This window comes from Zootoca vivipara, chromosome 4 (assembly GCF_963506605.1).
Source record: "Zootoca vivipara chromosome 4, rZooViv1.1, whole genome shotgun sequence".
NCBI classification, from domain to species: Eukaryota; Metazoa; Chordata; class Lepidosauria; order Squamata; family Lacertidae; genus Zootoca; species Zootoca vivipara.
In genome coordinates this window covers 48,795,806-48,811,168 of record NC_083279.1, presented here as the reverse complement: position 1 = coordinate 48,811,168, position 15,363 = coordinate 48,795,806, and the positions used below count along the sequence as shown (strand labels likewise).

Sequence of the window (15,363 nt, the reverse complement as noted above, 5' to 3'; positions counted from 1 at the left end):
AGTTTGTAAACCAAGTGGTTCTTGTATAGCTGTCAAGTTCTCCCTTTTCTCACGAGGAAGCCTATTCAGCATAAGGATATTTCCCTTTTAAAAAAGGGAGAACTTGACAGCTATGGGTTCTTGGTCATCTGCCAATCTGACTCAAAACAGCAAACTTCAAAAGCTATAAAAAAAATTGAAAAGCAAAAGAGGCTGGCAGTCATTTCTGAAGATATAGCTCCAACATGACACACTCACATGTGTTGAGGAGCGTTTCTTTTGCATCAGTCAGTTGCATGCCCATCCTATTGTGGCAACAACCATCTGACAAATCATGGGAAGATGTGCAGCTATTTTCTCAGCCTAGACTGGCCTCTGCTGCCAGGAGCCCACAGGAAACTGGGGTGAGCCCAGTAATATTTCATGTAAGTAGTACATAACTGTAAGTAGGCCTTTCACCAGTCATTTTAAAACATCTGTTTTATTTCATATGCCCAAAGCCCTTGGTTTCTAACAAATGGAAGGTGAGCCACATAGAGGCGCCAACTCCTCCAGCTGATTGAGGGCGCCTGATGATACATCGTGCAGCGTCCTGACGTTGCGCACATGATGTCACAAGGAGCCAGGGGCGGAGTCAAAAGTCCTCTGAAAATTGTGGGGGATCGGCCCCCTCAAAAAATACACTGGGGGGAGGGCAAAACTGCCTTGGGTGCTAGCAATTGGCACTATGGAGCCACAAAGTTTCTATTCAGATCTTTAGAGAAAGAAGCAGAGGTCAGGGGTGATTTTGCTTTCTCTGTCCCAGCATTGATATCCTCAGATATGTCATATGTACAGGCAGTGCTTTTTTTGGGGGGGGGGAGTCGAAAGTGAGGTACTGGTACTCATACACTGATAAAAGTGCAATAGCTACTGGCACAAAATAGATGCCATGGGCAGCAAAAAAGATAGGTACCAGAGTCCTATACTGGTAAGCAGGTCTGTGCAGAGCTTGTCTGAGGCCCAGGGTGGGAGACTTGTTCTTGGCATGACAGCCTCTGGCTGACTTAGCCCTCTGAGGCCTGGGGCAAGTGTACCCAGATACCCTGGGCTTCTGCATGGGGTTGCTGGTGAATGCTGTCACACACAAAAAAAGCCCAGCGTATGGGTCAATAAACATATCTCCAAGGCTTGAGAGACTTGGAAATCTTAGTTACAGGTTGGTAGCCGTGTTGGTCTGCCATAGTCAAAACAAAATTTAATTTTTTTAAAAAAAATTCCTTTCAAATTAAGAAAATGTGCGAGTGGAATGAAATAATTTACCTGCTGCGGGGAGGGGGGGGAGTCAGAGCTTGGCAAAGCCATTTGTTGTATAGTTGTTGATTATTTATTGTATGAGGTTAAAGAATTGGAAAAAAAGAAAATAATAAAAAAAATATTGGGAAAATAAAAATAAAAAATTCATTTCAGTTGCACCTTAGAGACCAACTAAGTTTGTCATTGGTATGAGCTTTCATGTGCATGCACACTTCTTCAGAAACACTGAAACAGAAGTCGCCAGACCCTTATATATAGTGAGAGGGTGGGGAGGGGCATTACTCAGAAGAGTGGTGGGAATGGGTGATTGGCTGATAGGTGTGGTAAACCTGTTGATGACTGTTGACGACTGCAATTGGTCTTACAGGAAAAAGCAAGGGGTGAGATGGCTAAAAATAGCTTTATCATGTATTTTTGAATTATTACCAAACTTAAACTTATTACCAAACTTAAAACCATGGAGAGACCTGGTCTGAATAGAGACATTGGATTCTTATCTCATTATACATGATAAAGCTATCAATTCCCTCCCTGCGCCAAGCTGAGTATAGGGCCAGACCTGCTTTCCTTCATCAGAACTTCATCATGTTCCATTGGAATTATCTTTGGAACTCTCAGCTTATACAGCCACCCCTGGGGCACAGCAGGCCACAGCCATCAGCTGCAGCTATTGCATCCCTTGAAAAATACTGTAAAAAGGAAAAGAAAAGAAAAAACAGATCACATCTGAACTATATATATAAAAAGAAAAATATGGCACTGAGAAGCAGTGCGATCTGAGAGGCAAAAAATGTGTGATCCAGGATGATCAAACAAATATACTTCTGCTGAAGAAGGAAAAAGAGAGACTAGTGATGAGTACTCTTAGGCAACGTAACATCACGCACCTGCATGTGAGTACCTTCAAATATTCAGAAAAGAGGCACATTGTTATAGCCCTGCCTGGTGACATTTCATCAGTTCAGGTTCCCCCATGCCAAAAACTCCCTGCTTCTGAAAACCCAGGATGCAAGTGTGTGGAGGTTTTGAGACTCATTGTCGCCCTCTTAGGCTTGCTTTCACATGCAAGGCTTTTGGATACTTTCCAACATTTAATCTCACACATGTAGTCTAAAGTGGCACAGTCCTACTAAGACTGTTCTATGTGCCTTCCCTAAATATTTGAATTGACTTTGAGTCTCTGTGCAAATTGTGAATAAGAGGTGAAACAACTTTGAGACAACCCCTTCCATTAATTATGCCTTTTCCATTTTATCAGCATGCATAAAAAATCCCCTTACACATTTTTGTTTTGTTTTTGGGGAAGCATGCTATTTTCATTTACTCTGATCCTCATGAACATGATCCACTAACGACAGAATAGGCAAAATTCATATAACACAAATAAACGTAACATTTCCCCCCCCCCTTTTAACTGATTTTCGTATAGGGAATGCCTGCCTATACCACTAATATACTATACAGTATATCAATACTAATGGTTTCCACTCACATGTTTACTTTGTATGTTGTGCCATCTAGTGGCCCTATTTAGAATGGCAACTTTGAGAATATCTACTCTCCCTCTCCCCACAAACGTATTATTATTATTATTAAACTGTACAAATGATGTTGCAACTGAAGGTGCAACTTACCCCCACTACTACAGAATATGTTTACAGCTTTAGAGTATGTAAAGTGATTTTTCATACAATTTACAGTGACATTTATAGTAAGAATTATTATCTGGGGTTTATATTTTTAGCAAATGGGAGGCTTAGACTAAAAGAAAGCTTGCGTGAGGCCACTGAGTGCATAGAAGTGAGATCTGAACAGGGTTTTCTGCCCCACAGCTCACACTTTTTGACCCTACACTACATCAGCTTTTTTTAAAAAAGGAAAAACCTTGAATCTGCTCTTTCTGCAACACATTGTTTAATAAGCAACATGAATGGATAAGGCAAATAAAGGTACAGACAGAAGTGAGGCTAAACTACGGGCTACAGTGGTCCTCCGCTTTATGAAGAGGGCTATATATACAGTAATTCATAGTCCATCATATTCAAAGCAAAAACACAGCATGCAGAGAGCTCTTACACAAGAACTGAAACTAGCTAGTGTTGAGGCAAAGCGAGTCTTTGCAAGCTGACCATTGGACTTCCAGCTGACATGGGCCTGAGGGGAATCTTGTGTTGTTTGTCATCAGGGAGGTCACTGGCACTGTCCAATAGGTATTTGTGACTTGCAGAGGCACAAGGCAGACAGTACTCTACATTGCAAATGGCCCTGCTAGCTCAACATCCCACTCATCTTTTTAACAATAAGGAATTGTCAAGAAATTAGAAACAGGTAGGCTGCCCCTATCTCTTGTCCCGCATCTGATCTGGAAGGGGCTGATTAAATTGGATGGATTTGAATTGAACTGCTGATAGATATCTGAAATTAATCCTGTTTTAAAACAGGCCCATTTTGAATCAGTGATGCATCTAGGACCACTGCACTTCCAATGACATTGTCATCTCTTGCAGATTAGAACAGACCTTCACCTGGTGTCTTGCAGATTAGAACAGACCTTCACCGCCAGATGTTCTAGACTACAATTCCCAACTCTGTTTGTGCAATAGGCAGTGTGGAGGTCCATAGCTGGGGCTTTTGTGCAAAGGAATAGAGAGTACATAGTATATTTATAGTAGCAGAGCTGTCATACAAGTGTCTACCAACACATTTTCACGACTAGTTGGTTCTTCTGATCATGCCTATTCAGATGAGGTTTATCAAAATAGGATTCCGCTCCAGAGCCATAATGTCACAGGGTTGAAGGTAGGGGAAGACTTAGGAAAGAATATGTCAGAAAACAGCTATTCAGCCCATCTTAAGATTTTGCCTGTCCCCAGCTTGCTTTAGGTGTGAGTGGATCCGAGCTTGAATGTCCGACAAGACCTTGCAGAGAGAAGAGCACTGTGTCTTGGGAAGGGACCAGAATTCAGTGGCAGGGTTTTGGATACAGAAGGTCCCCAGTTCAATCACTGACATTCCTGGAGAGTGGCTGCCAATCAGAGTAGGCAATATTGAATTGGATGGACAAGTAGTCTCATCAGAGAGAAGTCTATATCTGCAGTTATCTACATTTGGGCATGTGGGTGGTGCTGTGGTCTAAACCACTGAGCCTCTTGGGCTTGCCGATTGGAAGGTTGGCGGTTCGAATCCCCATGACAGAGTGAGCTTCCATTGCTCTGTCCCAGCTCCTGCCAAGCTATCAGTTCAAAAGCACACCAGTGCAAGTGGATAAATAGGTATTGCTGTGGCGGGAAGGTAAACGGCATTTCCGTGCACTCTGGCTTCCATCACGATGCTCTGTTTCACCAGAAGTGGTTTAGTCATGCTGGCCACATTACTCGAAAAGCTGTCTGTGGACAAACACCAGCTCCCTCAGCCTACAAAGTGAGATGAGCGCCGCAACCCCATAGTCGCATTTGACTGGACTGAACCATCCAGGGGTCCTTTACCTTTACTACATCTGCTGAAGATGCTTTTGTTTATAATAGGGGCTGTTGAAAACAATCCATTCAAATATACAAATTATTCTGGACACAAGATGTCGGCAAAACTCTTGGACAGTAAAACTGAGGACTGTGATTTTTTAAATAAAAAAATCATAATACCAGGAAACCAGGAAACAATTAATAGTTGTAAGCCGGGCATACCAACATACTCTTACCAGACTTGTTCTTGCATTCTATATCATAGCCTGTGATTGGACTATTTCCGTCAAATCCCATGGTCCATCTGAGGGCAATGCTGCGTGCTCTCACCTCTCGGATTTCTATTTCTGGAGGATCTGGGGGTTCTGGTCAAATAGACAAACTCTGTTTTAGTCAATAGACCTGTGCGTCAGTGACAGCAATGCGTGTATAGTGTGGAAAAAATATGCCTTGTGAAGAATAAGATAGCTTGCTACTTCCTTCGCTCACTGGGTGTTACACTCATTTTACCCCGCACCCGTCCCATAATTAATATTTAAGTTAAGAAACTTGTGACAGCCCTATTCAAGCATTCAAAAATTGTATTCAGGGGAGTGTGGTGACCAAGGCCTTATGTGCCAGGCAAGCAGCCCATTTTCTTCAATGACAGGAAGACCAGGATGGGAGATTGTAAGCCAGTTTGGCTGAATATAGCTACAGTATAGCTGGATGATCAAGGCTCTGGATCAGGCATCCCCAAACTGCGGCCCTCCAGATGTTTTTGGCCTACAACTCCCATGATCCCTAGCTAACAGGACCAGTGGTCAGGGAAGATGGGAATTGTAGTCCAAAACATCTGGAGGGCCGAAGTTTGAGGATGCCTGCTCTGGGTCATGGGGAAGACTGGTCAGGAAAGTTAGAGGGAAGAGGTGAGGCCACCAGGCAAAGCTCTGCATTGCCTCCATGGATGCCTGAAAAGGGATAATGTTTCAATATCATCTTATTTTAGAGCCCCATTGTAGAATCATTCTATGCTATTATTATAAAACAACACATTGCTCCCGTTGTGGGTATAATATCATTTTTATATTGGGATTTCTATCTCTTCCATGTAAGTGAATTGAGAAAGTAATGCTTTTACAACTGACTCTCTCTCTCTTTCCCTCTTACACCCCTCCCCCGCTGTGTGTATATAGTGGGGTTGGTATTATTCCCTTTACAACAGGGATGGGGTACTTGTTGTCCTCCAGATGTTCTTGGACTCCAACTCTCATCAGCAACTACATCTAAAGAATCACAGGTTGGCTACCCCTGCTTTAAATGGAACAAAATGGCTTAAAACCTATATGCAGTAGAATTTAATACATGCATAATCTTTGTGGTTTAAAGTGCAGAAGCAAGCATGTGTATATAATGGGTTGTCTCCAAAGTAGAGCTACGTGAAGTTTCCACCAGTGCAATGATTTCTGATTCTGCAATGCAATACGTTCCTCCTCTCCTTCCCTGCATCTCCTTAAATCTGTTCTAGGGCTTCCCCCGACTCTATAGAGCAGTTTGTGGGGAGGCACAGGGAAGAAAGGGTGGGGAAAGGCCAATTGCACAAGTTGCAATTCTTGCACTGACAAGACGCTTTGGTTGAATACCTCTCACTAGAAATGTGAAGATGAACTCAACAGTTAGGGCTTGTCCACACTTCTGCTTGTCCCATGCCAAAAAGCATGTGTCCAAGCAGTATTCCACTTGTCCCATGTTTTCTGAATGCCTTTGCCGCACTGCTTTCTTCTGGAAAAACTGTTCTTTAGTGATAAATTGGAACAAACAGCAATGTGCGGAAAACCCAATTGCCGTTTGCTGCAATTCAGCACCAAACTGTGGGTTTTCCTGGGGGAAAGTGGCAGGGCAAACGGAAATGCCAATAAGCCTTTAGTCTATAATTAGCCCTTGTTCCAGTTTAATTAGGTAACCAGAATAAAAATGCTATGATCTTTCACATGTGCCTGTACTAACATTTGTGCTAACATTTACTCCATGTTTCTGTGATAACAGTTATATATTTTCTCATTTTTTTTCCTCAGAGGACCTTTGTATTATCCGCAGCTTCACTGCAAATGAGAATCAGAATCTCGGTTTATTGAGGGGACTGGCTTAGTGAGTACATAGTCTGTACCAGGATTAACCAGGAACTGATGCAACCTGCAGTCACAGAAAACTGGGGGTTGGGAGAAAGGTTGCTTGTGAGTCCTGAGTGGATTTGGCATCTTATCCGTAAGCTCCAAGGCATACAAGAGCATTGAGCAAGTGTAGTACGGCAGAGCTGGCATAGCCCCATAGCTAATTTCTGCCTCGGCTAGACATTTGACAGGGTATCACCTCAGCCACTCCAGAACCTGCCGATCCCTGCCTGACTCTGCTTCCCCACCTCCCCATCATGAAATATGGTAGGGGACACCTGGCCTGAGGACATACTGACGACTCAAATTTCAGAATGGGGGGGGGGCGGAAATACACTGCAGTTGCTGGGAGCTTTGGGCTGATTAGACTTGAAACATTTTGTTTCTAAATATAAAGCAGGTACACTGTTTCTTTTTCCAGAAAGGAAATCTTCACCCTATTGCTTCACCCTCTTTAGGCTGCTGCAAGGCTATTGGTACTGAATTATTTGGTGCTAAGTCCCAGTGAGTTCAATGGAATTTACTCCCAAGCAAGTGTCAGAATCACAGCCTGAGGCTCACAGACACCAGCCATGCTTATTCACAAATCAGTATTCCAGACTGTGGTTTTCTGTATTAAGAAGAAGAGCTGATTTAAACACCTGTTTTATGATTTATTTATATTTTGCTCCATGGTTTATTGAAGGATTCTGTGTTTCAGCCGACATATTTATTTTGGTTTTAATGTTGTATCTGGATTTTATTTTCTGTTAACAACACCACTTAGGGATTTCCCATATTAAGCACCTTTGACTCGCACGTTGACCGACAGGAGAAGTGACTCATGACAGTGACGAGTATTCAGAAGGGATGTTGTGTTGGCCAACATTGCGTGCAATAAGGGATGACAAGTGGATTCAAACCCCAACATAAGGAAATGTTTACTGTTGGTTTCCATGTTGGCCCCTCGGTGTTTGAATGGGCCCCAAACTGTTGTACGGTGTGTTGGTTTCTACATTGTTTATGGTTGCAATGCAGACTTAAGACAAACTTGTGTCTAAAATCCCACGCTTGCGTATGCAACTTTGTTTTAATAGTTCCAGTGCAAACTGGACAGATGGAGTTTGAACCTTTCATTTGACCTTTCATTTTTGACAGTTATGACTACGTTTTATTAGGGACTAGAACCCCCCAACAGATTTCTGAGCATGACGTACACTTACTGTACTACAATAGCTGTGTTTTTTTCCTTACGTTGTCCTCTTCCTACCTTGCACAGTGAGCTGAATTATTCCACGGTCCTCCCCATATGAATTGATGGCATGGCAGGAGAAGAAACCAGAGTCTTCTCGCACCGTTGGCAGAATCTACATTGACAGTGGAAAAGAAGAAAATGTATTTAATAGGGAATGTTGCATGCAAGGCCATTTTGCAAAACAGGCTTCAAAGGCAATTCCACATAGTAGGGATGGGAGAATCATCTCACATCCCCTCAGGGCCATCTTTCCAATGGGTGGTGATCCAAAACAAAAATGGGCAGTCAAGAGTGGGGCTGCTCCACTCTCTCGCACAGAGACACACACCACACACATGGGCACAACACAAACACACACATATGCACGCATTCATTCACATCCCCCCCCTCTCTCACACACAAACACAACACTTATCTGAGTCAGACTTAGATGCTTGGCCCATGAACAGTTTTGAACAGAAGCAGTTTTAAATAAGTTTCTATTTCCCCTAAATTCCTCTTTATTTTTATTTTGCCTTCTGTTTATTCCTGCTCATATAGGCAGGAAGACACACACCACACAGACATGAGTAAGTAAATGCACAAGTTGCATTAAAGCCAATTCTGCTCTTGCAGAGCAATGATGAATCTGACTGCCATTTCTCAAATCCTTCTTGGAATGATATAGTGTGCTTTCACGGTGATGTAGCATGACAGATTGACAATACTTCCCCAATAATACTTGATGTATACAAACTCTAAAAATACAGAAGCGGCTTGCTGTGCAGGGCAGACTTGCCACACTGGCTTCTTCGCAGGGTTGCTGTTGCTTACTGGGAAGAAGAGGGGGCACCAGCAGAAGTGCTGTATTAAAAAGAAGATGCCTTACTCCCTGAGAACTACATGTGCCTAAAATCTTGGCCTAATTTGGCAGCTGCCCCGTATCTATCCAATATTACTTATGAATCTTATAGATGGGCCTTCTCCAGAGCTCGATTTGATGTGATGCCTTCAGCTGTGTTACACGGCAAATTCTTGTGTGTACCAATCGATGAGCGCTTTTGCTCATACATGTCCAATAAGGTGGAATCTGTTATTCACATCTGTTTATTTTGTGAACTTTATAGTGAAGAACGATTGCGACTCATTTGACCCCTATTATCAAAATTCACACCCTTGCAATATTATCTGGAATTTCCCCCCGAAACATTACGTAAATTCCTTTGGGAAGATTCTTTGAGCTCAGTATGCTACACTGTGGCCAAATTTTGCACCTTAACTATTAAAAAAACGTAAATCTCTTTTATTGAATAACATATTATAATCATTTGTCCTGCCCTCCGATGATGTTGTTGCTGATCTTTTGTTTGGAGTTGTGTTGTTTTGTATTGCTGGCTCTTGCTGTAATAAAATTGACTGACTGACTGACTGAGAAGTGCTGGATTAGCTTGGTGGGTGTGGTGGAACTGCACCAACATCCCTGCTGCCTTGCCCCTCTCCTTGCCAGTACACAACAGGGACCCTAGTGCAGTGGCTCTGCCCCACCCACTGATCTGCTTCTGTGACGTTAGACGGCACACGAGCTTTATTCAGGCATTTATCGCTCAGTGTGATGTCCTATAGATGGGGGGAAAGGGGGTGAGGATGCCAGATGACTCTGAGGGTGAACATCCGCCCCTGGAAGTCTGCTCCACTCCTGTAGGCTCTGTCAACATTTTAGAGAAAACCTGCCTGAGGGTTTTCAACACAAAACCCTGGAACAGGTTTTAACATCAAAAATGGTGTTTTTAAAAAACATATAGAATAGAGTGAAATGGGCAGGAATGTATCCGTCAATTTCTTTGTCTCTGTTTCTTGTTTTTCCCATCTTAAATTCTGTTCCATTTTTCTTTCCCCCCCTTTTTTTCTTTTTAACCATCCTGAAAATTCATCAGCATTTTTTTGTTTCTCCTTGGCTGCGTAACTGCACTGCAAAATTTGGAGAAGTGTGAATTTTGAAGGATCTCTGAGTTTTGGTTCTCATATTGTTTAGGAAACAGTGAATTTGGTAGGTTCGCCTTTGAATGCCAACTGAATTCATCTTCTCTCCCATCTCTAGGTTGCAGCAGGCAGCCTGCCCAAAACACAGGAGGAGGGGAGATGAGGAGCAGATAACGAATTATTCCTCTGAGGAGGAGAGACAGGGAGATGAAAAATTACCCGCAGGACACACACACACACACACACACACACACACACACACACACACCCTCTTTGCAAGTACACCTGCACTCAGCCGTAGCTGTTTGCTTTACAAGAAGCTGGGATCTGAGCATACAAAGCTAGTTCAATATTCACCCTCTCCCCTCAATAATCTATGATCATCCTGTAGAATGATCCTTGTCGTTGGCAAGGTCTTTCCTAAAGACCTACCAATATCAGTTACTGCCATGGCAATATCATCTGCACACTTCAGCAGATATGTTTCATTAAAAAAAAATATTGTGTTCCTCCATTGAAGGAAACTTCCACACCACTACCAAAGTTACAAAGTTTCTGTAGCAGGATAAGCCTTGGAGGATTTGAGTATTGAACAGCCTGAAGTGTAATTCTGGGTAGTGCAAGATGGCTCAGCAATTTTCTCCTGGCTTGCCCCTGCAGCGACTAAATGAGGCTGACTATAGTTCCTTGTCCTTCAAGATGGAAATGTTCCTCAGGCATGGGGGCATATGGTCTCCTGTAGGTGAAGATCCCGAAAATGCAGACTGGGAAAGACTAGATGAAAGAGTGTGGGCTACCAATGTTCCAAGAATGTTTACCATGTAGTGCAACATGCAGGGTTCATTCGAGAGAAGGGCAGTATATAAACACAATGAAAATACAGTGGCGCCTTGCAAGACAAATTTAATTCGTTCCGCGAGTCAATTCGTTTTGCGAAAAATTCATCTTGCGAGTTGTGGTTTCCCATAGGAATGCATTGAAATCTCTTTTTTTGCCCATAGGAACGCATTAATTTAATTTCAATGCATTCCTATGGGAAACTGCGATTCACAAGACGAATTTTTCGCAAAATGAATTCGTCTTGTGAGTCACCCATAGAATCGCAAGACACATTCGTCTTGCGAAAAATTTGTCTTGCAGGGCATTCGTCTTGTGAGGTACCACTGTAATTATAGTAACACTTGAGTTTTTTATGAGTATATATTCATGGGTGTGCTATGGGTGGTAATCAGCTAAGTTTTGCTCACACTGTTAATGAACATGATTAAGTTTGGTTCATTAATTTAATAGTTGGCTGTCCCCCTATATATGTGTGTGCATGTATTATAGAGTGTGGGGTTCCTACACCCATGTTTGCCAAGTCTACTGCTTGCCACAATGTCCAACTGGAAGGTTGACTAAGTTGGAAATTGGCTCTCAGACCAAAATAAATCCATCACCCGTGGCCCAGACTGTTTAAAGGGGATATTGTGTTCTATTCGTTCATGTAAAACATTGCCACAGTTTACCTGTTCTGGCCCATCCCTATGCAAAATGGAAAGTGCAATATTCCACACACACACACACACACACCCCTGCCCGGTCCCCCCAAAATAAGAAATGTTCACTTTGGGATATTCTCAAGGGACTTCAGTGAACACAACCACCACCACCCCCGCCTTGGGGGAGTGGAGTGGGTGTACAATGTGCTCTTACGGTATATGTAAAGAACATGTGACCAAACAGCACTGCCAAAATACCAGGTTGCGCATGTTACCTGTAATGTAGAGATCACTTCATCACCCACTTCCTTCGTGGAAACAAGATAGCGGGACATTTCAGGATTAATGATTCTGTCTTCTTTCTCCCAGCGAACGATGATGGGTTTTTCTCCATGTGCTGTGCAACTCATTTCTTTCTTTTGGCCCTGCGTTGCCAAGGTGGTGTTTGGATAGGAGGTTATCATAGCAGGAACTAAAAATAAAAATAACGAACACAAGTTAGTAGCTTGCTGCAAAATGTGTGGAGGAGGAAATGCAACATTGCTGTACAGGAGGGCAACCCTCCACCTAATCCATTTCATTGTGTACTTTTGTACTTACGTATATCAGCTGAAGCAAAACAAAAACCCCTGGTGAAGCGTACAGCACTGAACTTCCTCCCTCCCCCTGCAAGGAAAGCAGGGATTCATGGAGAGAATGGATAGCCTCTTTTAAATGAATAACTTTAATTGCTGTTTTGAAATGCTAACGTTTGGTGGCATGACCTTTCTGCATGTCAGCCCTATGGATAACAAACTGATCTACTAGCTCACAAGATTGAAAGCTATGGTTTCTGCTTTAAGAAGTGGCTCTCACGTGGATAACAATACAGAGAAACCTTGGGGGCAACTTTTGATGAGAAATGATATGCACTAACCAAGCATTGTTAGGAACCATTTTCAACCATCTACCTTTCTCCCATAACGCTTATACATAAAATATCTAAGACTTTGTCAGATGTTTCCATTCCACAACATCAGAGTTGTTTTTATTTGCTTGCTGTCGAGTTACTGTTTGATTGTTAAACATCAACATTAAAAGAGATATAATAAAATTAAATACCATTTCCATATCACATTAAAAATACGATAAATGATATCATATGAAACTCAATATATATAGCATCCGGACACAATTTTCAAAAATCTGTAAAAATGTCCAGGAAAACCCAGGTGTATGGCATGGCAACTCGTGTCAGTAGTGTTGGTTTTTTGGTGAATTTCCTAATATATCTATATCTATATCTATATCTATATCTATATCTATATCTATATCTATATCTATATCTATATCTATCTATCTATCTATCATCAAACAACTCTTGTGTCTGCGGAATTTTACTTTCTGAAATATGTTAACACTACAACAAATAAGACTCACTGGGTACAATCCGGCTCCTATTGTTTGCATGCACAAATAGAGCCTCCAGGTTGATTATACATAACCCCCCACTGTAGAATAAATTCATGGAAGGAGCTGTGGGGTCCTGTGGACTAGCCCTACCCATTGGCAATACCATTCACTGCTGTGACACCCACTGAAGAATGTTCATCTGATATTTGTTGGAAAGAAGTCTCCCTAGCTACAGATTTAGTTATTTATCTTTTTTGTTTATAAGATTTCTTAGCCACCAGTCACCATAAGGTCCCATGATATAACGTAATATACAGTTATTAAACAAACAAACAAATAAAATCGCAGTAATTATAAACCTCCAGGGTTGAATTAGCAGTGTATCCCCTCGTTTCAAATAATGGGGTAAATGCCAAGTTACAAAAGCTAGGGTTGCCATATGTCCTCTTTTTCCAGGACACACCCTCTTTTTCATGGGTATGTAAAATGAGAGTCGTCATAGTGATCCATAGTTAAAAGTAGAAGTTGGCAAATGTCTCCTCTTTTTTGCTCTTCAAAATATGGCAATTATAGGCTATATATGTTTTTAAAATGTCACACACACATACCCCCCTTTCAGAGGCAGTTCTATAACTAACCCAGCTATCAGAAATTGCTTCCCATTGCCATAGCAATGGCTGATGAAGCTAAAGGGCTTATCCAGATGATCCTACAAAGGATATCCAGAACACAATTTCCCCCCCTTGTGCAATTCTTCCCCAACCCCCGCCCAAACAAATCCCTCTCCACACTGAATCCTGTCCCTGTGGGAGATGCCTTACTTAGAGCTTTGCCAATTTCACTTCCCTGCTATCAAAAGCAGCCCCTATTTATCAAAAGCAGGGAAGTGAGATAACAAGACTCACCTTTTACACCTCAAAATACCTAGGCAAATATATTTCAATGTCCCCCTCCACAAAGAAAAGAAAAAAGAGAAGAGAAGAAGAAAAATTATGTGAAAGGGCAGAAGCATTTTTGTAGAGCCTGGAAAGAGCTTTGCCAGTACTTGATTATTTATGCTTATTTGAATACTGGATGCTGTGTTTGATTTATTTTTGGATGGTAGTGGCCTTTGACTTTGAGCAATGAAGTCTGCATGCAAAGGACTGGTGCAGAGCCCCCTGCAAGTGGTACAGCGGGAGGGAGAGCTCAGCTGTTAAGGAAGAAGAAGCCAGAGAAAGGGATGGAGTCTTTAAAAAGCTGCACAAAATGGCTCAGCAAAAGGAGTGGGAACTTACTGTGCCACTTGCTGATATAGAAGAAACGCCCATAATATTCATAGAATCAAAATCTGTCCAGCACTTATTAAGATTTAGTCAGAGGAACACTAGCTGCGGAAAAAAACCTTTCATTTCCCCAGCAAGGTTTCACAGCTTGAGGGCAGAGGGCTTATCATTTCCTTGCAACGTCATGAATACTTTCAGGAAGGTTTCCTGATTATTAAGAATGCTTGCAGGCTGCCCTACCTCTCAATGGATCCCAGGGTAGGACCAAATATGTAAAATCACATAAAACAATGGGCTGTTAAAAATACTGATTAAAACAACAGGAGGAACGAAAACTGCAGAGCAGTTTATAATTATTATTTATTACATTTAGGCTGTAGGGGGTTTGGATTGAGGGGAGGCAACCTTCGGCCCACTTCTGCCAACTCAATAGATATCCCAGAGTCCACTGCAAGTACCGTCCTGCCTGCCTGCCTCATGTGCGGGCAGAAAGCCCACCGGCAACATTCCTGCCAGGAGAAGCTGATGGAAAGCCCCCAAACAAGATTGGGGGGCGAGTCTGAGATTCCCTGGAAGCTGCTGGATGTGGAGTTGTTTTCACAGCGGGTGCCAGCTGACTTTGGGCCAATCTGCCCATTTCCATCCAGCTCTTGCTGCCGCGAACAGCCAGGCTGTGGCTGTGGTGCTAGCTCTGCGCCTGTGCAAAGCCTTGCCAATGCTAGTACAGTGGTACCTCTGGTTACGAACTTAATTCATTCCGGAGGTCCGTTCTTAACCTGAAACCGTTCTTAACCTGAGGGATGCTTTCGCTTATGGGGCCTCCCACTGCCGCTGTGCCGCCGGTGCACGATTTTTGTTCTCATCCTGGGGCAAAGTTCGTAACCCGAGGTACTACTTCCGGGTTAGCAGAGTTTGTAACCTGAAGCGTTTGTAACCCGAGGTACCACTGTAACAAGTTTTGATTGCTCTGTTGCAGCTCACCTTTTCTCCAAGAAGTGGAGAAGAGGCCAGCAGGCTGGGAGGGGAGTGTGTGGTGTAATGTCTAGACCTGACGGATATGTTCAGCGGAAGTCCAAAAGCCTGGACACGAGGCAATCTTAATCTTTACAAAGCAGCCTGGAATTGAGATGGAACCGGCGTGTTCTA

General features: G+C 42.7%; 1 protein-coding gene across 1 annotated transcript in view; it reads right to left on the bottom strand.

Annotated features, from left to right (window-relative positions):
• The window catches only part of DSCAM (DS cell adhesion molecule), a 333,629-nt gene that overhangs the window by 86,432 nt on the left and 231,834 nt on the right, over positions 1 to 15,363 (bottom strand). The window contains exons 12-14 of the mRNA XM_035116259.2: positions 11,836 to 12,032; positions 8,136 to 8,232; positions 4,973 to 5,101 (exon numbers count right to left, since the gene is read on the bottom strand). Coding sequence (XP_034972150.1) covers positions 4,973 to 5,101; positions 8,136 to 8,232; positions 11,836 to 12,032 — 423 coding nt within the window. The remainder of the gene's footprint in view (positions 1 to 4,972; positions 5,102 to 8,135; positions 8,233 to 11,835; positions 12,033 to 15,363) is intronic.